This window comes from Megascapheus bottae, chromosome 25 (assembly GCF_031878675.1).
Source record: "Megascapheus bottae isolate mThoBot1 chromosome 25, mThoBot2.hap1, whole genome shotgun sequence".
Classification (NCBI taxonomy): Eukaryota; Metazoa; Chordata; class Mammalia; order Rodentia; family Geomyidae; genus Megascapheus; species Megascapheus bottae.
The window spans coordinates 22,226,493-22,250,373 of NC_143533.1; the positions used below are offsets into that span (position 1 = coordinate 22,226,493).

At 53.6% G+C, this 23,881-nt stretch overlaps 1 protein-coding gene across 1 annotated transcript in view; it reads left to right on the plus strand.

The window, feature by feature from the left end:
- The window catches only part of Pla2g4e (phospholipase A2 group IVE), a 49,087-nt gene that overhangs the window by 21,567 nt on the left and 3,639 nt on the right, over window positions 1-23,881 (plus strand). The window contains exons 2-18 of the mRNA XM_090318563.1: window positions 6,191-6,263; window positions 11,614-11,750; window positions 11,856-11,987; window positions 12,586-12,626; window positions 13,471-13,513; window positions 14,587-14,650; window positions 15,391-15,554; window positions 15,655-15,741; window positions 16,063-16,100; window positions 18,408-18,543; window positions 18,933-19,069; window positions 19,592-19,814; window positions 20,460-20,574; window positions 21,057-21,194; window positions 21,920-22,027; window positions 22,196-22,399; window positions 22,968-23,134. Of these exons, the coding sequence (XP_090174689.1) occupies window positions 6,191-6,263; window positions 11,614-11,750; window positions 11,856-11,987; window positions 12,586-12,626; window positions 13,471-13,513; window positions 14,587-14,650; window positions 15,391-15,554; window positions 15,655-15,741; window positions 16,063-16,100; window positions 18,408-18,543; window positions 18,933-19,069; window positions 19,592-19,814; window positions 20,460-20,574; window positions 21,057-21,194; window positions 21,920-22,027; window positions 22,196-22,399; window positions 22,968-23,134 (2,007 nt within the window). The remainder of the gene's footprint in view (window positions 1-6,190; window positions 6,264-11,613; window positions 11,751-11,855; window positions 11,988-12,585; window positions 12,627-13,470; window positions 13,514-14,586; window positions 14,651-15,390; window positions 15,555-15,654; window positions 15,742-16,062; window positions 16,101-18,407; window positions 18,544-18,932; window positions 19,070-19,591; window positions 19,815-20,459; window positions 20,575-21,056; window positions 21,195-21,919; window positions 22,028-22,195; window positions 22,400-22,967; window positions 23,135-23,881) is intronic.

The following is a 23,881-nucleotide window of genomic DNA, read 5'->3' on the forward strand; positions in this document are numbered from 1 at the left end:
AAACCATCCACGACTCTCCATTGCCTGGTCACTAAGCCAGAATTTAAGCCCGGCCTCGGAGAGCTCTGTATAAACCCTTCCCATCTGGAAAGGTCTGTCGTTCACTTACACAACTAAGATTCCACCGGAGGAAGTGACCACCGACTCTGTGGCTCCACACTGGTTCCTTCACGAAGCCTGCCTTCCCCCTGCCCAACTTCACCACCTCTGTGTCCCCATCTCTACCCTCCCACCTCCTCTCCCTACCCAGGCACCAGGCAATTTTCATACCTAAGCATACCCTGCTTTCTGACCTCCCTGCCCTCATGCATGTCCTCCCCACCTCCTAAGATGCCTTCAACGCTCCTGTCATTAGCTGTTGAACTCCTAGCCAACCCGTAAGGCCCACTGCACATGCCACCTCCGTGAAGCCCTCTTGGGGGCCGTTCTTGTGCTCTCCAGCTGGGGATCCCTTTTCCATCTTGTCTGCTCCCTAGTAAGTTCAGTGCGGTGACAGATCCCAATACGCCACGGGCCTTCCAAATGCAAAGGACGTCCTGTTAATCCTTCTAGAGTACCTGTCCCTGTCACTGTCACCCGTCACCCGAGGGAGACTCAGACCTCAGCATTGGACTCCTCAGCTGGACTTTTAGCAACTACAGGCTGCGATCTCTTATCTTCGCAGCGTAAGTGCACAAGTGAAGTGGGATTAGGAGAGTCTGTGGAGGAGTGTGGCTGCTATGTTTGTGTCCTTGGCAGTGGAGTGGCTGGCAGGGCAGGAGGGACGCGTCAAGGGTAGCTGCTCCTCCCTCTATAGAGGGCCAGGCACGGATGGGAACTCAGGTCCCATCTGTCCTGTGTTCATGTTTAGAGCTCACCCACTGCTCTATAAAATCATTCCTATCTATGGGCCAGAAAATCCGGTTGTGAGGCCTCAGGCAAAGCTCAGGAAGGGAACTCCTAGAGTCCAGCAGGCCAAGGGCAGAGCCGTTCAGCCTGTCAGGCCCCTGCGCCAGCCAACCCTACACAGAGATAAGGATCATCGGGGCGGGGCTGATGCAGCCTCCATGCTGCTGGGGACCAGCACCGCCTCCACCCAGCCTCCCAAGAGGCCTCTGCCTCTCTCACACAGGGACCCCCATCCTGAGCCTGGTCTCTCATGAGGTCCCTGCGCCCAGCCTCTAGATTATTCAGGAGCCACGGGGCTGAAGTGGACTCAGGAGGGAGGTCGCCATCTCCCAGGAGGGGCCCCATCCATCATGAGCAGCATGAACTGGAGGGACGGGACTTCCTTAAGTCAGCTCGGGAACCCTAAAGCCACAGGGTCCAGCTTCTTCTTGTACCCCCTGGGTCCCCTGTTGGCCTCTAAATTTCTAAGACCTGAGGACCTGTGGTTCCCTTGGTACTGAGGGGCCTCGGCTCAGGCACCCCATCCTTCTGGCCCACCGTGGCCACTCCCTGGACCATCCCAGCCTCTGCCCAGAGGCACCGGGAGGGTGGAGCTCTGAGTCAGAGTATAAGTTCCTGATCTTGCCACCCAGCTGGAGAGCCGCCACGATGCTCCCGAGGCAAATGCCCGTCTGGGTCTCCCACTCCCAGACAGACCTGTGCGAAGCCGAAGATGACAGGTGCTTACCCACCTGTGCCTTGAAGGTGAGGGTTCAGTGCTGGAGGCAGGTGGGAAGAAAGTGAAGGGGAGGGACCGGCGGATGGGGCAGGACACGAAGCCTAGGAATGGCCAGTTGGTATCGTGTATTCCCGAAACCATGGCTCAGGAGCCTCTTCCTACCACCTGGAAGAAATGTTTTAGTCCAGGGCTGGAGTCCTCGGCAAATGCTGAGCCACGAGTATCCACCAGGAGGGGCTGTTGTGGATGTACTAAACCTCCATGCGCTGTGTGTGTGTGTGTGTGTGTGTGTGTGTGTGTGTGTGTGTAGTGGGTTGAGAATTGAGGACTTTGTCAGTCAGCTGCCATCAGCCACAAAGCTGCGCCCCCAGGTTTATGGTGTTGGCTCTGGGATCTGGCCAACACCTCCCGGCCTCTCAGGGAGACCCGCTCACTGGGTTGTGGATCTGTCAGCCTGCCTGTCTAGGCGTAGAAACACCACGGGGAGGACTGCCAGCTAGCTCCTCGAGGGCAGCCACCTCCTGCTCAGTACCTCCTGAGGCCCTTTCCCTGCCCTCACCAAACCGCTGACAGAGCCAGTGGAGCCCTGCAGGGTGTCTTGTCCCTTCAGGGGAAGAGATGAAGATTCTGATAAGTCTCCAAAGGGCCCCAGAGGGGCACGTGTCCAATGGCTCTCAGCCCTGGCCAGGAGAGACGTTGTCTCCTGGCTTACTCACAGGACTCCTCGGGCTGGCACTTGTTCCTGCCTTTCCAGCCTGGTACAACTTTCAGAATCTGGAACCAGGACAGATCTGCCACATACAGGGTGACAAAGTAGCTGAGAGCTGAGGGCTCAGAGTATGACCCCATAGCTCCTCCTGGACAAGCTAGTTGTCCCTCTTGGGTTCTGGGGGGTCTGAACCCAGTATTAGGAATTCCTGCCATGACTCTCCACCCAGTCGGGATGACAAGAAGGGAGGGAGCTGTGACAGGCCCCTCGTGGATGATCCTTCATCTGAGATACTGCTTGGACTGGCTGAAATCTGTTTGGGGGCTCCCAAATATTCCCTTCTCAATAATTGCCTTTGGGGAGGCTGATATATCCTACAAGGCACCACGAGGCTGGTCTGAGCTCTGATGCAGTGTGGCACAGGCCCAGTGGCTACACTCAGCTCTGGAGAGAGGAAATGCCTCCCTGGCGGAACCTGGCTCACCCTGAGATCTAGAACTTCTGAAACTCTCCTCTCTCCCCCTCCCTCACCAGGAGTCAGACTCTGGCAACCCATCTGTAACTAAATATTCCCTCGGGCTGATTTATGGCAACAGTTGGACCCTTGAGTATAAGGAGAGCCATTAACCAGTCTGGCTCCCGTTCTGAGTTGTGAGGGTGAGGGTGGTTTCCAGGTGGAGGGAAAGGCGGGGTAGGCGGATCCTAGCTCTGTAGCTTCTATCTGTGGGAGCCTATAGGATGCCATCTTTCCAACCTGAGTGTGTTCCCCTGGGAAAAACTGGGGTCTCTTCCTCCCAAGCTGGCTGAGGCTTAGATAAGAGCCCATGGGCTCAGCACACCAGATAATAAATTTTGTTCACCACAGCCTCCAAAAGTCATCCTATAAAAATAAGAGTGAGCAGAAGCAGCACTGGATTGTAGAGCAGTCAGACCCGAGATTCAAAGTGGGTGTCTCTTTTCCATGAGAACCCTGGTCCTAAGTAGGTCTTGGGGCAAAGGGGAGTCCTAGTAAGATCCAGCCTAGAGACCAAGGCCAAGGCCAGGGAGGGGGCTGGGCTGTGTGTCTGCAGCCTGAGCAAAGGCTTCTGTAAGGGCCAGTGTCTAACCTGGCCCATCCCACTCAGCTCTGCTTACGGTTCAGGAAGCCGATTACACCTCAGTGCTACTTGCCTCCGCTATTAGAGCCCTGAATGCTTCTGGCTCTTTAGTCCCAGGATCTGCCACGCTGGCATGATAGGATTTGGCCTAGCCCTACCCTAGAGCTGTAGTCTAGTGGCTGGGTGCCTTGTATTCCTACTGTTACAGAGTTTAACTTTCACCCTAATCCCTGGACAGGACATCCTGTTTCAAGGCTAGGCCATGTCCCTGTTTGTTTGTTTGTTTGTTTGTTTTGTTTTGGGGTTTTTTTTGGGGGGGTCAGTCACAGGGCTTGAACTCAGGGCCCGAGCACTTTTTTTGCTTAGACTAGCACTCTGTAGCACCACTTCCAGTTTTCTGGTGGTTAATTGAAGATGGGTCTCATGGACTTTCCTGCCCAGAATGGCTGCTTCGACCCTCAGATTTCTGCCTCCTGAGTAGCTAGGATTGCAGGGGTGAGCCCCTGGTGCCTGGCTCCTTGACCTTTTGATTTCAAGCACCGACTTGGATTCTACAATCACAATAGTTTCTGGTTTCCATCCATCTATTCATAGACTGTGCTGGGCTCTGCTGTTTCTTTTTATTGTGTCCATTAACTCTGCTATGGAGTTTTGGACAAAATATGTTCATCCTTGCCATGGAGGATCTACTTTTCACACCTGGTTCCTTTGGTTCCATGTATGGAGTATGGTCCGCCCTCCGTACTCCCCACCCCGTGTCTCTCAGCAGAATTGGGTCTGTCCTGCACATTTCTGAGATAGAACGTGCCATCTGTGGTAGACCAGCCCGGCAAGGAACCCTCTGGAGTGACTAGAAAATAGCAACTTTTCCAACGCCCCAAATGACTGTGTTGTGTTCCAGGCACTCTCAAAGCGATTATGGGATGTGTTAGAAGAAATGCTGCTGGTGGGCCGGGCATGGTGTGGTTTGCACTTGTCATCCAGCTACGCAGAAGAGAGATTGGGAGGGCCATGGTTTAAAACCAACCCTTTGCGTGGGAGCAGAGGTGGGGTGGGGGACAGCATGACTTTATCTGAAAAACAACTAAAGCACAAGAGGGTTAGGTACACCACTCCAGTGGTAGAGATAGCATCTACCTAGCAAGCACAAAATCTGGAGTACAAAATACAGCAGCTCCAGAAAAGAAAAGAGACGCAGTTTGTAGAAGCATAGCCAGTAGAAGTTTGAGTGTTATTTGGGTGGGGGGAGGGTGGGCATTGAGAGAATTCGAAGTGAAAAGCAGGCATCTGTCAGGAAAACTGGTGATAGTAGGAGATGAAGATGAAGGCAGAGGAGACAGGGCGACCCCTGTGTTCACCTTGGCCAGGGGTCACTTCAAGTTGGACACCCAGTGGTGGCAAACGAAGTTTGAGAGTCAGAGCTGGATTCATATTCCCACCGAGACCCCCGAGCCCGGGACTTAGCCCCAGCTTCTCTTACCTGAACACCACGGTTACCGCGGGCGGCTTTGGAGGTGATGGTGAGGACTAAGCCAGATCCTCGACGGGGAGGTTGTGCGCAGATAAATTCGTGGTAGATCCTCCACAGACGCTCGCTGCTATTGCTGAATTAGACCAAGAAGGGAGAAGTGGTGGAGCTCTTTGGCAGGCGTTGGGGTTGGATGACCTGAGAGGAAGTTTCTGGAAGGCAGAAGACCTTTGATGAGGTTTTGAGGTGACTGTGCCATGTTTTTTCCCTCTCAAAGCAGACACTTGGAAGCTGGGCTGTAGACAGTCCCTCCTACAGACACCAGAGTGGCTGTGATGGCTGTGAGGGTGCTGGAGGGTCCTGGATTAGAGACACGCAAAGTGTGGATAGGTTCCAAGGAAAGACTCCTGCCTCTCGTGAGGCTTTGGCAACTTCTGTCTGGCCTTGGGGTCTCTGAAAAAGTGGGCAGCAGAACTTGAATTGGCAGGACTGTGCTTCTGCCAAGGGTGGTTCCTGCTTCTCACCAGTCCACACCACAACTCTCTGTGCCAGGAGAGAGCGCCCAGGAAAGTTCTCATGGTTTCAGAGCTGACCCCACAGAGGGCTAACTCATAAAAGGCGGACCTTTGTAGAACTGTGCATTCACCTCTTGCTGTGGTTTTGAGGTAGCTGTTTTGGGGAGAGGAAGAGACCCTGAAATCTCATGTCTGTATTCAAGAACTGAGTAACTCAACTTTCCTGGGACCACAGTTCTATTGAAGCCGCAGAAAAGTCTGGCGAGGACTAGAGGGCACTCACGGGGCTGGGAGCATCTATCAGAATCGAGGTTGTTTAAGGTGACCAGGAAGTCTCTGGGGAAGGGGAATGAGACATGGGGAGGGGGCCCAAGGGAGGTGGAAAGGCCTACACTGAAGCTAAGCGCCAGGGTGGGGGTGAGCCCCGGGCATGAGGGAGTCCTAGTGAGCAAATGCCCAAGCTTGCTGGGTGCCAGTCCCTCTTCTTAGGCACACTCCACCTGCCATTTAGGGTGAATGAGGGGAATTATCTTCTCTCTGTGGGATGGAGATTAAAAGTTTTTCAGTGAAGGAGAGGGGAAGCCCCCCCCCCCCACCAGGATCCCCGCTTGCACTTTCTGTATGTAAGCATGCTTCAAGTCTTAGTCTTAAGAATGTTCAGAACCCACCAGGCAGAGGGGAAAGCAGATACCAAGGCAAACAATGGGGACATAGCATGCAGGTGGCAGCGAGCCCTGCCCAGGGGACTGGCCTCGGGTGGCAGCTGTGTGAGTTCACCGTCCTTTCCATCCTCAGGAGGGCCAGTACCCGTGCCACGAGTTGACAGTGAGGATCATCCGGATGAAGAATGTCCGGCAGGCCGACGTAGGTGAGTGGATATTCCTGTGCCTGCCTGCCTGCCTTCTCAGCTTTAGAATTTGGATGGAGGCCCTGGCTGGAGAAATGGTCAGGGGTGTGTGGTGTGTGTGTGTGTGTGTGTGTGGTGTGTATCCTCTGGTTGTATTGCACACTCTTTGTGGTGTACGTCTTCTCAAACCCCTCGCTCTGGCAGGCACCCCGGCACTTTCAAGTGTGTGCCTCTGTCTCTCCCCTCCACTATCTCCCCATCCTCTCCCTACACTGCAGCCCCCATCTCCCTGCTCCTCTTTCTCCCCTCCCCTCTCCTCTTCCCTCCTCCCCTCTCACCTCTGTACTATCCCCGACCTCCACTCTGTCCTCCCCACTTTCTCCTCTGTGTCCATTTCCAACTTGCTCTTCCATGAGATGTTGGGGTGAAGAAAAGGCACCAGTCGCCGGCCCTTTCCAGAGCTCCTTCACATAGAGCCCAAATCAGGCTGTAGCGGCGATGCCAGAGCCCACGGCCCCAGGTCTGCAGCCCAGCATCCTGACGAAGTGGGACACAGGACCGTCCAGCAGTGTCGTCTTTGGCTTCTACTGAATTCTGAAGCCTAAGAGAAATCAGAGAGGCTCCGCGTCAGGGAGAAAAAAGTGAAGGCATCAGATGACAAGATGTGTCCTATACGTTATTTTTGAGTTGGCCTTCAGGAGATCAGCCCCTCCCCATCCTGCCCTCCAGAGAGGCAGCCTGGCTCCCCCAGGGAGAAGAGGCCCCGTGTCCCCTGACCATGGCCACAGAGGCACCCCTACTCACTAGTGACCACACAGGAGTGGCTTAAGACCCACAGGATTCCCTAAAGATAAAGGCGGGCTTGTGGCAACAGAAACACAGCCATGATGCTGAGTGTACATTTTGATGAGGAAAGATGTCCAGGCCCCCAAAAAAGCTGTAGAGGAGGACATTGCAATCCTGTCACTTCAGAACTTAGGGCCAGAGGACACAGAGCAGGGAAGGATGGGAAAGGTTCATGGAGTGCCAGAGTTCTGTAGGCATCCAGAGACTGGAAGTCTATCTAGGAGCGGCTCTCCTGGGTCAAGGCGGAGGACAGGGGGTGGGGGAGGCATCTGTTCCAGCATTAGCCTCCAAGCGAGCCTTGGAGGAGTCAAGCTGAGCCTCTGAAGGGTGAGGCGTCCAGGGCGCAGGCCAGTGGAAGCAGTCTCCAGCAAGCTTGGGCCACTGACTGCCACACAGCTGGCCAGCTGGCCAGGGCCCTATCCTTTCTAGCTTCTTAGGGCTTTTCTAACACACCAGTGAGTGGTCTGAAGAGCCAGTTCCCTGGACAGGGCTATGGCCACTTTGCCTTCTCTGCCCACAACTCAGTGGGTCCCTCACTTGGCTCCCTATTGGGCAGAGGTCACCCCTCCCCCCAGGAGCGCCCTGGTTCCCACACTCTGGCTCCTCCTGAGGTGTGTCTGTCCCAGCCACTCCAGTCATCCCGGTTGCACACTATTGCACACTACACTGCCTCTGCGTGCCTGTGCCTGTGCCTTCTTATTGACTAGGGTCCTTTCTTCTCTCTTTTCTCCTTGCCACACCTGTCCCCTAGTCACTGGTGGGTGGTGTCTGGCTCTACCTCTATTAGTCTCCTCTCCACCTTCCCCACATGCCCTTCTGGTGTGCAGGCGCCCTTTGAGGTTCTCTTTGGGAAGTCCTTGTTCTTTGTGCTTTCCTCACTTCTCCTGAGTAACTACAGGGCCCGTATGGCATTGGAGGGTGCCAGCCCCCAGTTACATTGGGCCTGGACCCCACCATTGTCATGGGCTGGGCTGGGTTGCCATCTTCCTGGTTAAAAATAAGATGCCTTTCAGCTCCCAGGTCAGTCTTGATCATCCTTCCTAGCTGCAACCAAATAAATAGCTCCCGAGCTTGGGCCTCAGACCTATGCCTTGTTTTCTAAGGTTTTGGAAAGGCTAACAACAATGAGATTTCAGAAGTTCAAGGGTGACAACCTTAACTAGAGCAGAGAGAGTGCTGGCCCAGCTCAGGGTCAAGGCAGGGAGACCCTCAGACCAGAGACCTCCCAGCCGTCGAGACTTTTATTCCTCTTGAGAAAGCAAAATAAAACCTCCATCAGCAGCCCAGGGGGGTCAGGTGGGTGTCTTCAGAGGGACTGGGGACAGAGTGTTCTGATCTGTGAAGCTGTTTGAGTCCTGTCTGCCACCACAATCCAGGAAGGAGGCACAGCAGATGAGCAGGCACCTTGTCAGTCCATGAGAAACAAGAACTGGAACCCGTCTTTGGCTAGGAAATGTCCTGGTGTCCCTGCAGCCTCTGACTGGGTCACTGCAGCTTCGCCATCCCTTATGGCTCATGGGATAGACACTGTCCTTGTAATCAGCGAATGGTGCTGCCTCCAGATTGGCATCTGCGTGCTGGTAATCTTCCCTGTCACCCCTCGCAGAATTCCAAGCCATGGCTGTATTTACAGTGGGAAAGATTTCTGCAAAGGAATTTTTTTAAAAAAGCCTACTATAGGGGGCTCCTACCTATAATGCTAGCTACTCAGTAAGATCTGGAGGATTGAGGTTTGAAGCCAACTCCAGGCAGAAAAGTCCACAAGACTACATCCCTCACAAGAAGCCACACTGGAGGCATGGCTCACATGCTGAGCTGGTATTTGAACTCAAATACTAACCTCTCAAATTAAAAAAAAAACAAACCTGGGGCCGGGAGTTTGGCCTAGTGGTTAAAGTGCTTGCCTAGCATGCAGGAAGACCCGGGTTCGATTCCTTGGTACCACATACATAGAAAAAAGCCGGAAGTGGTGCTGAGACTCAAGTGGTAGAGCTCTAGCCTTGAGAAAGTCCAAGGACAGTGCTCAGGCCCTGAGCTCAAGCCCAGGACTGGCAAAAAAAAAAAAAAAAAAAAAAAACCTGAAAAATAAATTCACGATTGGAATGTGTGTATCTTTCGGGAGTCTTTTTCTCTTAAGTGGAGATGTAAACTTAAGGCTCAAGTCCTGAGATATTGCTTCAAGAGTTCAGTGGGAAAGTTTGAAGCATAGATTGGTGATGGGAAAGTGACACCAGGGGGACAAGGCCTTACCAGTGCTTCATGTCATGTACACTAAGAGTCAATAGTGAAGAGTTGGTCTGTCCCCGCCTGAAAACTCCCACATAGGGGACAGACCTGAGGGAGATGATGTCCCCAGCCCAGAGGAAGGACTGGTGTCCAGGAAAAGCCAAGGGAGGGGTCCAGGAAGTCTGATCAGGTCCTAGGCGGTCTCTCTTTGTACTGAACAATGGGACATAATGAGGGGCTTACCTGGATGTGCAGTGACTCAGTCTAGGATTTCCCGGGTTCTGACGCAGCACTATAGCAGGAAACTGAGTTTTTTCATTCATCCATTTATTCACAAGAGAGTGTCTGTTCTGTCACCAGGGCTAGATACTCTCAGCCTCGTGGCCACAGAATCAAGTTGTTCCTGGTGTGACAGAGCTGTGGGTAGCTGTACTATGCCATGAGAAAAGCCAGGGGCTTGGGGACAGGGATACCTGGGCAAGACTTGGCACTCAGGAAGGTTCCCTGGCAAAGGAGGCGAGAGAAGAGGCAGAGGGGTCCAGGCAGAAGGAGCAGTACCCGCAGAGGCCTGAGAGGGAGACATCACGGCACCTTTGGGAAGTTGGAAAGCCACTGAGTTTGGTTGGAGTCTGGAGTGTGTGTGTGTGTGTGTGTGTGTGTGTGTGTGTGTGTGTGTGTGTGTGTGTGTGTGTGTATACATGCGTATGTACATGCAGGGCAGAGGTGGGAATGAAAAGACAAAGCTGAAGTGGGGAAGATGGCAGGAGAACCACATTGGAGGGCAAGGGCTCCCCACTTAGGGCAGAGGGGAGCCCTTGGGGATTCCCTTTGGTTCTCTGGGGGGAAAAGTGTGGCCTAGGAGGTTGGGAAGTGGCCTCTATGAAGGCACAGGGCAGGGAGAGTGACAGGTGGCAAGAGCTCAGCGGGCTCAACACTAGAGTCAGAGAGGACACTGGGCTCCTGGCCAGGACACCTGAGTGGATGGCGAGAGGAACGGGCCAGGCACAGGGCCGGCCGTGGGTGACGTCATCATTTCCTTCCAGTTCTGAGTTTGGTCGTTCTTTCTGCTGGAGCTAAGTCATTATTATGACATCTAATGGAAGCATCCTCCTACCTTTTTGGGGTTTCGATTTTGCCATTTTGAGGCAAGGTCTCATGAGCCCAGGTGAGCCTCAAATCTCCATCCTCCCGTCTCAGTCACTCAGACAGGCGCCACCTCACCCTTATTCAGCAGGAGGAGGGCTGTGAGTTCTTATGCTTGAAGGGCGAGCTGTATGTATAACCAGATGTCAGGAGTGAAATCAGAAGCCAGGAATGCCTGTATGCAAACTGTGGTTACCAGCACTGATAAAGCTTTCGGCATAGGAGAGATGATACAGGACTCTGTCAGTTCCGGGGGACAGCCCTGGTTCCTTGCTCATCTGTGATTATTAACAATAATTATGAAGTCATTGATTCCATTTTGCAATCTAGAACTCCCATCCTGATTAGCTTTACCCTCTTGAAGACTTATGCAACTGCCTAACTTCCACGGAAGTCTACAGATGTGACTTAGCCAACATATCTCTGGGACAGGGACAAAAACAGACATGGCACCTTTTCCTCCCTCTTCTCAGGCAGAATGGACCAGGGAAGCCAGGTTGGACTGGCTATTCTTTGCCTTGTCCCTTAGACTCCAACCGGAAGGTTGGGGAGACCTTGTTCTAATTTGGAAAGGCCCTATTGGGGTCAAAGCCTTTGTCCCTTCTGCAAGGCAGGGAGGGCACCATCACACTTGGTTGTTCACTGGACTTGGCTACACCTCACCGGGGAAACTAGGATAGGTTTGGAGAGCTAGCTGGGCACAGTTGAGGATCGGGTCCTGGGTCCTGCTGAAGAGCTGGCTCCTGAGCTTTTCATGGCCCTTTCACAACAGACTTTCCCTTCCCCATCCTCATGTCTCCTTAGCCCAGAGGAAGAATTTGATTCTAATCTTGTTTCCCTGGCACTAAGTCAGGAGGAGGTCAACTGGACCTTCCAGATGGTGATGACGCAGAGACTTGTGTGGTCATAGCCTTGTCCCCGAACCAGCAGGTGTTTGCTCCAAGAGTGGGGTATGCCTGTCTCAGGCCACCTGGGCTCGTGGGAATGGTCAGTGAGATCTGCCTGCTCCCTCTTAGGGCTCAGGCCTGGGAGCGGGGAAGGCTACAGCTGAGAGGAGGCCTTGCTCCGGGAGATTTGTCTGGGCCTCCCTTTCGAGCCTGTCTGCACTCATGGTGTTTCCGTTCCCTTCTCATCCATCCTCGTCTTTCTTGGACAGTGAGCCAGCCAGACTGCTTTGTGAGCCTCTGGCTGCCCACAGCCTCTCAGGAGAAGCGGAGGACCAGAACCATCTCCAACTGCCCAAACCCCGAGTGGAATGAAAGTTTCTGCTTCCAGATCCAGACCCAAGTGAAGGTGAGAGACGGGGATGGCACCTGCCTGTCCTGCCTGCCTCTCTGAGTGGATGCCTCCATGACAACCAGACTCTGTCCCCTCTCCCCCTCCATGGGCACACACCAGAATGTGCTGGAGCTGAGCGTCTGCGATGACGACACTATGACCCCAGATGACCATCTCTTGACAGTCCTCTACGACCTCGCCAAGCTCTGCTACCGGAAGAAAACCCACGTGAAGTTCCCCCTTAACCCAGAGGTGGGTGCCGAGGCCAGACCCTCAGCCTCCTGCCAGTTATTCCCGTGATGCCTTTTGCCTAGGCAGGGGGAGCACTACCGCTTCCTAGCTGATTGACTGTGAAAACGATCCAGCTTTCTTGAGGTCCTGTGAATCCATCTGCAAGCCATGACAGTAACCATCCCTCCACACAGGGTGACTGCGAGGCTTAGGTCCATGTACCCAAGGCAGCCAAGTGTGTGTGGGTGGTGCAGATAAACATGTCTGTAGCATGTCCTCAGACACAGAGCCCGGGGAGGGTGCAGGAGTGCAGATCTGCAGGTGGTCAATGCAGGACGAGTTAGTGTGTCCGAGCACCCAGAAAATATCCTTGGGGGAGCAAACATCGCTGCTTCCACCTCAAGTGAACTCTGCTGGGAAAACTGAGGCCCCATGAGGCCATGGCTTGGCTTAGAGAACAGTGGAGGGCTGGGGATAGACCTGCAAAAGGGGCCTCTGGAAACAGAGGAAGGCCCCCATGCTGGCTCATCCCTACATACAGGCAGGGCCTCAGAGCAGAAAGAGATGTGGATATAGTCGCAGACACAGCTCACAATCACCTTCCTTCCCCTCCTGCCAGGGCATGGAAGAGCTGGAGGTGGAGTTCCTGCTGGCCGAAAGGTGAGTGGGCCTCAGCCTCCTGGAAATGAATTCAAGGTCATGACCTTCAGGTGGTTTTCAGAATTGGCTTTGCCTTTTTGCCATCCTCTCCTCTCCTAATCTGGCTTCTGGCACTCACTCTGTGCCTGGACTCTGCAGGGAGCTTGCTCCTTGTAATGGGGTAGGTCTGTCTGTCCCTTCTCCCCATCCCCTTTGCCTGCCTGACTTGGGATTGGCCTGGGGATGCAAGGAGGATACCTCCTCAGAGTTTTTTGTCCAAGGGATCTTGGAACTATATTTTTATGAACTTTATTTCCCCTTGACAGCTGATTGGCAAACAAAAAAATGAGCTTCACAGTGTATAAACTCGAGGACCTCTTCTCCATTTCTTATTGGACAGGACTTTTGGGAGGCAGGATTCCTTGGCTTGTGATGTTGAAATATGTCAAAGCTGATAGTAACAGTGGACCGAGGAGATAATCATCTTGAGTTAAATGTGGTCTTTTCTTCTTCCTAGTGTTAAGTAGGTATATTTCTTTAAAAAAATATTTTTTTTTGCCAGTCCTAAGGCTTGAACTCAGGGCCTGAGCACTGTCCTTGGACTTTCTCAAGGTTCTACCACTTGAGCCTCAGCACCACTTCTGGCTTTTTTCTTTGTATGTGGTACAGAGGAATTGAACCTGGGTCTTCATATATGCTAGGCAAGTACCCTACCACTAGACCAAATTCCCGGCCCCAGCTGGGTATATTTCTCAAGAACCAAAGGGCCGTGCTATTTGTGGCTCACTCTGTTTATATTGTCACCTTTATGAGAAGTATGTCACGAATAGAGGAAGTAACCATGCGTTCCCATTTTGTTTTTCAGTCCCTGCCCCCCCGAGACCCTCATCACCAATGGCGTGCTGGTGGTAATTATCCCTGTGGGTTCCTGGAGTTCAAGGTGGCCTCTGGCTGCTGCTGTCAGCAGAGAGGACCCAACTGGGCCCAGACGGAGTCAGGCTAAAGGGCTCACCAAATGGGGTCCAGGGCAGGTGGTGGCAGCAGCCCGGAGTGGAAGAACATAACTAAGCATCATCTTGGCGTAGAACCCCACATTCTAGAAAGATGACCCCCTCCTCTTCGAGATCTCCCTGGCAATAGAAGCACCCACCCAAAGCCGCCTCCCTCCAGACTCAGCCTTGATCCTGTCCTTCACAACCTCAAAATTACTACAAGCTCAACCACAATGTTAAAATTATTTCACAATCAGGCCTGAGTGCAGTGCCTCATGCCCATAATCCCAGCTACTTGGGTGGCAGAGATTAGGAAATCTTGGTTTGAGGCCAGCCGAGTCAGAAAGCTCAAGAGAACTGCCATCTCAGCCATCAAGTTGGGCGTGCTGACGCATGCCTTCCATCCCAGGTCCTGGGAGTGAGTCATCAGCGGGAGGGTTAGGGTCCAGGCCAGTCATGGGCTAAAACACAAGATCCTTTCTGAACAGTAACAATGCAAAAAGCCTGGGGACCAAACGAGTAGGGTTCAATTATGAGGTTGAATTCACACTCCAGTATGAACCCCTCCCACACACACATAATTCAGTTGTTGGTACCAATATTTAATTAAGTGTCTCCCTGGGTTCAAGGAGACCATCCTTTCAAAAGGTGTGGAGTCTTCAGGCAGTTGTCTCATCTCTGCTTCTTGCAAAGGCAATTCCAGTCAAAGTTCTTAGTTACAAAGCACTGAGCTGACCCCTGCTTGGGGTCAGATCTTGGCTGCCCTGAGAACATGACGCCCTAGGAAACTGAGGTTATGGGTCAGCTTCATTTTCCAATACCTGCCTTTGAGTGGGGCAGCAGGCCTTGATGGGGTTCAGTAATGAACCCAGATTGGGTTTATTTAGCATGAGCCTAGGACCAACCAGCACTGAATTTGTCCTCTCTAGGAGAGGGAGGGTGGCTTGTGCTCCCCGGGGACACTCATGACCCATCTTGCTTTGTGACAGTCTCGACAAGTCTCCTGCCTGGAGGTTCAGGCCGAATGCAGAAGGATGCAGAAGAGGAAGAAAAGTGAGCATCTCCTCCTTGGGGAAGCAGGAGGCTGGTATATAGTAGGTCCACCTGGCCAAGTCCAAGCTCTCCTGGACTGGGGCAAGGAAAAAAACCAAAACTCAGAGTCATCGCAGTTTTGGGGGTTAGGACACGCTGTCTCTTCTGGCTGGCTGTATAAAGGGCATGTATTCTTTCTGGCACCCACATGGCCCTAGATGTCTCCAAGCCTAGCCAGTGTCCTGGAACCTGCCATATGGCAGCCAAGTGGGAGCTGGTAGCCCTCGGCTCCTCTAGTTGCACCCCTTCTTCTGGGTCACCTCACTATTGACATATGTGGCAATTTGTAGCTGGATAGAACCTCGAAAATCCACTACTCGCCCTGTTCAGCCAGGCTCACCGGTTGGCCCAGGGGGTGATCAAGTGGTGTTCCAGACTTGGGGAGCAGGCAGGGATGAAGAGGCCTTTGCTCCTAAAACAGTGGCATACTGAGGGCCTTCTTTCTCTGCAGGCAGGAGACTTTGGGGGCTGTTCTGGCAAAGCTCTGCTGTCTCTCAGTAGGGTTCTCTGAGGACTCCATCTCTCAACATGGTTTAAATGCAGGTGCTAGAGCCCTCCCTCGGCCTGCCCTGCCCTAAGGGAGACACTGGGGAGGGGTATGTGGCGCTGGAGACCCCTCCTGACACCTCCAGATAGGCTTTCAGCAGGGCCAGGTGAGGAGTGGGAGGCTCCCTGGCCTCACCTCTTGTCCTTTCTCCCAGAAAAAGATCTCTTGGTGACAGTGACCGAATCCTTTGAGAGTACCCAGCGCATCTCGCCTTGCTCAGCCCCCTGCGGCGTCCCCAACTCTGCCTGCTTCCACTACCCCAAGTATTTCCAGCCTCGGTTGCATGTGGACCCGCCCAAGAGTCACTGGAACTGTGGGGTATGAGGCGGCATGGTGGAGGGAGAAGGAGGGGACTAGGATGGAGATGGGCTACTGAGGGAGACGCTCACCCCCTCACCAAACCTACCCATCCTTCCAGCTTTGCTGCTGTGGTGCCCACAAGCACAGCCCGGTCTGCCAGCCCCTCCACTGCCTCTCCGAAAACCAGGCAATGACGCTTCCTGTGGTGAGAGCCTGGGTCTGGGAAGTGGGGGGTGGGGAGAGCCAGGGGGGCGTAGGGAAGGTGTCATGGGGCAGGAGACACGAAGTCCAGTAGGAGCCAGTGTGGAGAGACTTGAGTGGGAAAGGTCCACATCTGGAAGATGGAAGCAGAGACGCCATGTGCCTGCACATAAACTTGCATGCACGTGTGTGTGTGTGTGTGTGTGTGTGTGGCCAAGTGTGGACTGTCAGGTCGGGTGGGAGTGTGGGGAGCCTCTGCTTCTTTGGCTGGGAGCGTGCTGGTCTGTGTTGGCATGGCTGACCAGCATTTCTTTCTTGTCCTCAGGGCGAGAGCTGTGAATTACACCTGAAGTCTACACCCTGGTAAAGTTGCCTGTTTCTGTCCTTCCCCTCCCGCACTCCTCAGGCAGTTGGGAAGTGCTGTCATTTCCCTGATGGCCGGTGACGTGAACTCCTGTCCTGGGTTCATCTGACCGCTTGCACACCAGACACCCGTGTGTCTGTTCGAGTCCTCTGTCCACGTTTCAGGCAGGAAGTCTTATTATTAAGCTGCCAGAGTTCTTTGCATATTCCGGATGCAAGCCTCATCAGATAGAGGATGTACAAATACACACTCCTATTCCATAGGTTGTCTTTGCAACTTTCTTGGTGATGTCTTTTGAAAAACAAGCATTTGCCATTTTGGATGGCATCTATTTTCTTTTTCCATCACCTGTGAGTTTGTGTCATATCTAAGAAGTTCATACCTTAAGCCGGGTGCAGTAGCTTACTTCTGTAATCCTAGCTCCCCTGAAGGCGGAAATCTGACTATCGTAGTTCAAAGCCAGCCCGAGCACAAAAGGACCGGAGACTCTTATCGCCAATTAATCTCTAGAAAATGGGCAGCGGGCAGCGGGGCTTGGCTCAAGGATAGGGTGGTAACCTTGAGCTGAAGAGCTCAGGGACAGTACCCAGGCTGAGTTCAAGCCCTATGACCCACAAAAAAAAAAAAAAAAAAAGGCATACCTTGATCCAGATGGGCTTGCAGCAGGGCCAAGCCAAATATTTACTCCCATGTTCCCTTCTAAGCATGACTCTAGCTCTCATATTTAGAGTGGATGGATTTTTAGTTACTTTGTGTTTGTGAATGTGCCAATTCTGGGATTTAAACTCAGGTTCTCGCTTAGCTTTTTTGCTCTAAGCTAAACCTCTGAGACTTGAGCCTCACCTCTACCTCCAGCTTTTTTGCTAGTTGAACCATGATCCTTGGATCTCAGCCTCATGAGTAGCTAGAATTATACATATTAACCACCTGTTGTCCGGCTTAGTTAACTTTTGAACACAGTATAAAGTGGGGATCCATCCTCATTTCCTTTCTTTTTCTTTTGTCTTTTTGTCAGTCGTGGAGCTTGAATTCAGGGCCTGGGCACTGTCCTTGAGGCTTTGCAAGACAAGTGTTCTACCACATGAGCCACAGAGCCACTTCCAGCTTTTTCTGTGTACATGCTACTGAGGTATCGAACCCAGGGCTTTGTGCATGGTAGGCAGGCACTCTATCACTAGGCCACACTCCCGACCCCAGCCCAATTTCTTTTGAATGCATTCGTCGGAAAGTATTCTTTCTCCCATTGAACTATCTTTGTGCAATTGCCAAAAAATCAAGTGGGCATAATTTCTGTGTATCCTTTGATTAACTGTCTGTCCTTGGACTCATTCTCTAGTGTCACTAAGGCTCAGTTTTGCTCCTGTCAATTGAGCTCCTCTGGGGATCTAGTGAGATCCCGCCTGTGAGTTACCCACCTGTGAGTGAGATGCTCTTTTCACTATTTATACTGGATTTGTACTCATTCTGTGTGGATGCCAGAGACACAGTTATTCCCAGCACCTGAGTCCACAGGCCAGCACTGGATGTAGAGGGCCTGTGCTGGGGCAGCTGGCCCTCTGCCTTCCAGGAGACCAGACTTGGTTAGCTGAGACTTGTGTTGGAAACTGTCCAAGTCGGTGTGGGTGAGGGGCAGGGCCTTGAAGATGTAGGGATGTAGGTGGGAGAAAGGAGAGCGGGACCTCAGGGGGAGGCTCCCTCTTGTGGTCAGCCTCTTGTGGTCTTCACAGGAAGGAGCTTAAGGTGAGCTCAGGTCAGGTCAAGTTCATGGATGCCAGCCCCAGAGCCAGTGCAGGGGGTGTGGTTAAATTTAAAAAAAAGAATAGAGTAACCATGGGGCCTGCTATGGCGCATCTCAAAAACCTGTGGGGTGATGGGGTGAGACTGGGGGTGCATCAGCACCCAGGAAGATATGTGTCTCGGAATACTGGGAAGGCACAGGAGAGACCCCACCATAGACCAGGCCCCTCGTCACCTATGTGTGGCCTTGGGGAAGCCTCTGTGAACTTTGCAGACCCTTCCAAGGAGACACAGGGCTCAGTGAATCCCTCTGGGCAGTCCCAGAAGAGGTCCTGCGGCACACGGCCCCGGGGGACTCTGAGGCTTTCACACTGGGATCTCAGTATTGGCAATGGTTCTGGGCTCCCTATCCTGGTTTCCAGACAAGAATGCTGGGTTCCATGTTCCAAAAGGGATTCATGACAGAGCTGGGCTTTAAGCCTGAGTCCATCTCACCCAAAATCCCCATCAGCCCCTCGGAGGCAGAGATGACAGGCCGGCTGGCTCAGTTAGGGTCCCTTCTCCCACAGCCCCGACACGCTGGACGTGCGGCTGGGCTTCAACCTGTGTGCTGCGGAGCTGGAGTTCCAGCAGAAGCGGAGGCCAGTGGTGGCAGAGGCGCTGAAGCAGGTCCTGCAGCTGGAGGAGGACCTATGTGAAGACGAGGTGGGTGAGCAGGGCCACCAGCCCGGGCTCAGAGCCCCCCTAGCCATGCTGGTCCTTCCAACTCCCCCCTCCTGCCACCCCAGCCCTTCCCTGGCCCAAGGGCAGTCCTACGACCACCTTGCCTCGGGGACGTTTCCTGGTGAACGAGCGCCCCACCACTCGGCTTTGTGTCCACGGGGCTGGGGAGGGAAGAGGATAGAGGGGAAGACCCCAGTTTTATCATCTGTTAGCTCTTCTAATCCTACTTCCAGGCATTTACCACGCTGGGTAAGGCAGCACCGTGGGAGTGGCGCTGAAGTCTACTTCTAGACCAGCTGGGTGGCAGGCCATTCTGCAGGCCCAGTCCTCTCCTCCCTGGCTTTGCCCACCAAGCCCTCTGTGCCCCTCAGGTCCCGCTGATTGCCATCATGGCCACAGGGGGTGGAGCGCGGTCCATGACAGCCATGTACGGCCACCTGCTGGGCCTTCAGAAACTGAACCTCCTCAACTGCACCACCTACATCGCTGGCCTCTCCGGGGCCACCTGGTAAGCAGCTAGGAAGCCCTGTCCGGTGAAGCCCAGGACGGCAGTGAACAGGCCTGGCCTGGGAGGCAGGGAGGGGTTTCCAGCGACCTCGTCCCTCCTCCTGCCTCAAGTCAAAGGGACTCACAGCCAGGCACCGGGGGCTCACGCCCTCACCCTAGCTTCTCAGGAGGCTGAGATCTGAGGATCCTGGTTCAAAGCCAGCCAGGCAGGAAAGTCCCTGAGCCTCTTATCTCTAATTAACCACCAGAAAATCAGAGGTGGCTCTAGGTGGAAGAGTGCTAGTAAAAAGAGCTCAGGGATAGAAGTCAAGCCCTGAGTTCAAGCCCCACGACCACACACACTGCTTGGGAAGTTTTGCCATGCAGTGCAATTGTGATTAGAAGTAACAATGGTCACTCTGCCTCCTACCCCTAGGCCCTCCCCCCTGCACTCCCCCCACCAACCTCGTTCTTCCAGCCTGAATCCAGTGTGCTCAGCCCAGAGCTGAGCTGGCTGCAGCAACTCTGCTTGTGTCTCTTCCAGGACCATGGCCAACCTGTACAGTGACCCTGAGTGGTCTTCCAAAAACTTGGAGCCTGCTGTCTTTGAGGCTCGGAGACACTCGGTGAAGGATAAAATGCCCGCCCTGTTTCCAGACCAGCTCTGTAAATTTCGAGAGGAGCTGCGGCAGCACCGCCAGGAGGGCTACAAGGTCAACTTGACAGAGTTCTGGGGCCTGCTGATTGAGTACAGTCTGTGGGACAAGGTAGGCACTCAGCCTCTCCTGGGTCCCACACGCTGTGGGCGTCTCCTCATCTGGGCTTCTGAGCCGCCGTGGCCAGTAGTCGTGAGCTTCCGAAATGCATCATGGGTGTGCCACTGCCTCACATTGCCTGTGGAGGATGGGGGTGTTGGAAACAGCATGTCCTTCAGAGCCGGGCCAAGATCCCCGAGTGAGAAAGCAAGGAGGAAACCAGGCAACCGTGCTGTGAGTCTGACTGCAGTAGGGAAGAGAGGCCAAGTAAGAGCACCCTAGCCTGCCATGTGGCCTTCAGAAGAAGCGTTAGCCGGATTTGGCTATGAGCAGGGGGAGTCCAGAGGGATGAAGGCCACCCCTACTAGGGGTCCTCTAGCCCTGAGATTCTAGAACAACCTGCGGCCGTGAGGGACAGCCCTGAACTGAGGACCCGGCTCCACTTCCCTGTGGTGGGCTGGTGGCTAGCGCAGCGAGGCCGCCTGCATTCCCTGGGTCACATTTGGGAGCTGACAGCTAGCGATCCTGCAGCCTGTGGGCGGCGGTGGTGAGGATCCCACAGCTGTGGAATGGCGGCAGGTGGATTGTGCTGTCCCCCTGGCCAGTCCTGCCCCTTGGGAACGCTTGTCAGCTTCCTAACCATCCATCTCTCCACAGAAAAATGAATGCAAACTGTCCCAGCAGCGTGCTGCTCTGTGTCGGGGCCAGAACCCCCTGCCCATCTACCTGACCATCAATGTCAAGGATGATGTAAGCAACCAGGATTTCAGAGGTAACCCTGGTGAAGAGATCCAAAAGGGGACTCTTCTTAATGGCACAGACACCTAGCACCTTGTTCAACACACACACACACACACACACACACGCCACGTTGCCAACCTCCATATCAAATAGCAATGCCCAGAGCTGATTAAATAAAATCAGCTTTGTTCGGCTGCGCAAGTGAGGCTGCAGGATGGAGTCCCTCAGCTTATTGGGGGTGCATTTGATGGGCTTAAGCTGCTTGGAGGGAAGGACTGAGCACTTTATCCTTCCTCGGGGTTACTTTTGGGCCTAGTTAATCTGGCCTTGGGGAGCAGTGATGAAGCAGCTTGCAGAGCTATTTTGCCCAGTCATGGGCGCCACTGTATGGCCAGTTAGGGGAACTGCGGTCTTAAGATTCCAAGCTTCCCAAGGCATTGGGGTGGGAGTGGAGGGTGCTATGGACATAGCCCTTGCCTGAGACTGACACCCTCTCTGTTGCTTCCTGTGCAGAGTGGTGCGAGTTCAGCCCCTACGAGGTGGGCTTTCAGAAGTATGGGGCCTTTGTCCCCACCGAGCTCTTCGGCTCAGAGTTCTTCATGGGACGACTGAGGAAGAGGATCCCTGAGTCCCCCATATGCTACATGCTAGGTGATTTCTGGTTGGGGAACTCTCCTGGCTGCCCAGTTCCACGCTGGAAAAGCCTGCCTTCGAATTATGGTCATCACAGGAAGGACCTCATCGTGATGCAGGGCTACCCTTCAACACATGACCTTCCTGGCATTTGTCATCATCACCTTCATTCAGGACATGAGCTCCTAAGCCTACCTCCAGAGACAGAACCACCCCCATATCCCCGCAGCCCTTGAGGCCCAGAAGGACCTGACTGGAGTCCCGAGGGGACTACCCCAGCATCCTGGTGTCCCATGCTCTCCCTGGGGTCCGCACAGAAGCAGGCTGGACTCTTCTGTAATTCCAACTCCCACACTGGCCCACCTTCCCTGAGGACTCAGTGCCTGGGACCCAAGGAGCCAGAGGGGACCACAAGGTCAAGGGCAGAGCCACCAGGGAAGCCTGGCCTAGCTCTCCTGTTCCTGCAAGTTCCTCTGAGTACAGGCCTGGCGGAGACGCCCACACTTACTCCTTCCCCTCAAAATGGCCTTGCACCCATCAAAGGGGACATCAGAGGCCAGGCTCACCTATACAGCTGCAAATGTTTTCACGTCTGTCTATTGGGCCTAGCAATAAAACTTACCTTTTCCTGGAGTCCATGTGAATAACTTAACATGAGTATTATTATTGATGCCACATTAAAAATAGTATGAAAACGCCATTTATGCGTCCAGAACTTCCACTCACGGTGGCCTCCCCGCTAGGTCTGTGGAGCAGTATCTTCTCCCTGAACCTGCTGGATGCCTGGAATCTCTCCCACACCTCGGAGGAGTTTTTCTACAGGTGGACCAGAGAGAAACTGCATGACATAGGTGGGTGAGCTGCTGGGGAGGGGGGTGTGGATCAGGAACTGTCCCCGACCTGTCATCCGAGCCATCTTCACTGCAGCAGCAAGGAAGGCTGGATTAACAGCGGTCAGGTGTGGCTTTGCCCAGAGTTCCCACTGTTGTGATCACCTTCCGGGCCTTTTCCCTCTGCAGGAGATGAGCCGATCCTACCTGAAATCCCTAAATGTGACACGGACAACCTGGAGACCACAGTGATGATCCCGGGGTCATGGCTGTCTGATACGTTCCGGGACATCCTCACACATCGGCCCTTCATGTCTGAGTTCCACAACTTTCTTAATGGGCTGCAGGTGCACACCAACTATCTTCAGCACGGCCAGTTCTCCAAGTGGAAAGGTACCTCCCTTCCCTGCTCCTGCCCCGGGGAGCCTTCCCCAGGCCTGGCTCTGTGGGGAGGAGGGACACATCGACATGGAGTCTGCCATGCAGAAAGGAGAATACCCCTCTGGCCATGTTCCTTGGCTGGGAATGAGGTGGCTGGCTCCCTCACAGCCAGTCCTCCTGCAGTCCTCCTGCAGGTATCACCTTGAACTGTGCGGATGCTGTCAGCAGGGGGCGCTGCGAGCATATAATTATTGGCAGTACAACCTCAGCAATAAGAGCCGGCCCAATTGTAGAGGGAACTGGACCCAGGGTAACCCTAATTTATAGGATGGCTTATACTATGTTGTAAGCCCTATGGCCAGGTTATAATGGGTTTTCCAGGCTATAAAAGACATGGGATTTGAACTTCAAGATCAGCCCAGAAGATCTGGGGGACCCCTGGACAGAAAGAGGTAGCCTGGAAGTGTAGACTGTGGAAGGAAGTCCCAGGCAGAGCTCTCAGCCTCCACCAGGCGCCTCCAAACTCTGGCTGGCAATCAGGACACCAGGCAGGTTGGTGACTGGAAGGCTTGGCTTTTAGACACAGTGCTGGACAACTTTCCAAACCAGCTGACACAGTTCTCGAAACACCTGTGCCTGCTGGACACGGCCTTCTTCGTCAACTCCTGCTACGCGCCGCTGCTCAGGCCCGAGAGGAAGGCCGACCTCATCATCCACCTGGGCTACAGCGCCGGCTCCCAGACGAAGGTGACGACCGAGCACTCAGGATGGGTGTAGGACTCGGGAGAGGGGAATGACGCAGGGTGTGAGGCTGGGTAGCCAGGGTGCACACAGTGGCTTCACAGAAACTCACTTAGCAAATCCCAGTTTTCTTCTCACCTTTGAGCCTTTGCCACGCTTGGCTATTCTCCAAATGCAAATGAAGGGGATTAAAAAAAACTTAACCCAAACAGAGCAGCCGATCGATCGATGGATCGTCAGGCGGTGTACCATTTGCAGAGCTTATAATGTTATAATGTTCTACTTCATCCCCAGAGACCGTGGTCCGAAAGAATTTTATTTACTTTGCGAACATTGTGGCTCTCTTAGGGAAAGACACCACTGTTGCTCTACATTGTGTGTGTGTGCATGTGTGTGTGTGTGTGTGTGTGTGCACGCGCACATGCGCGCACATGCCTGTCTGTCCTGGGACTTGAACTCAGGGCCCTAGCACTCTCCCTAAGCAGCTTTTCTCAAGGATAGTTCTCTGCCACATTGAGCCACAGCACCTCATCTCATTTTCTGGTGGTTAATTGAAGATAAAAGTCTCACAGACTTTCCTGCCTAGCCTAAGTTTGAACCAGGGTCCTCAGATCTCAGCCTCCTGAGTAGCTAGGATTTAGAAGCAAGCCACTAGTGCCCCGGTTGTTCTACTTTGCTATATCCTAGCCCCGAAGTTGGGGATGCAGGAAGAAGTACAGACAGACATTTGGGGCGATGATGATGGTGGCCTGT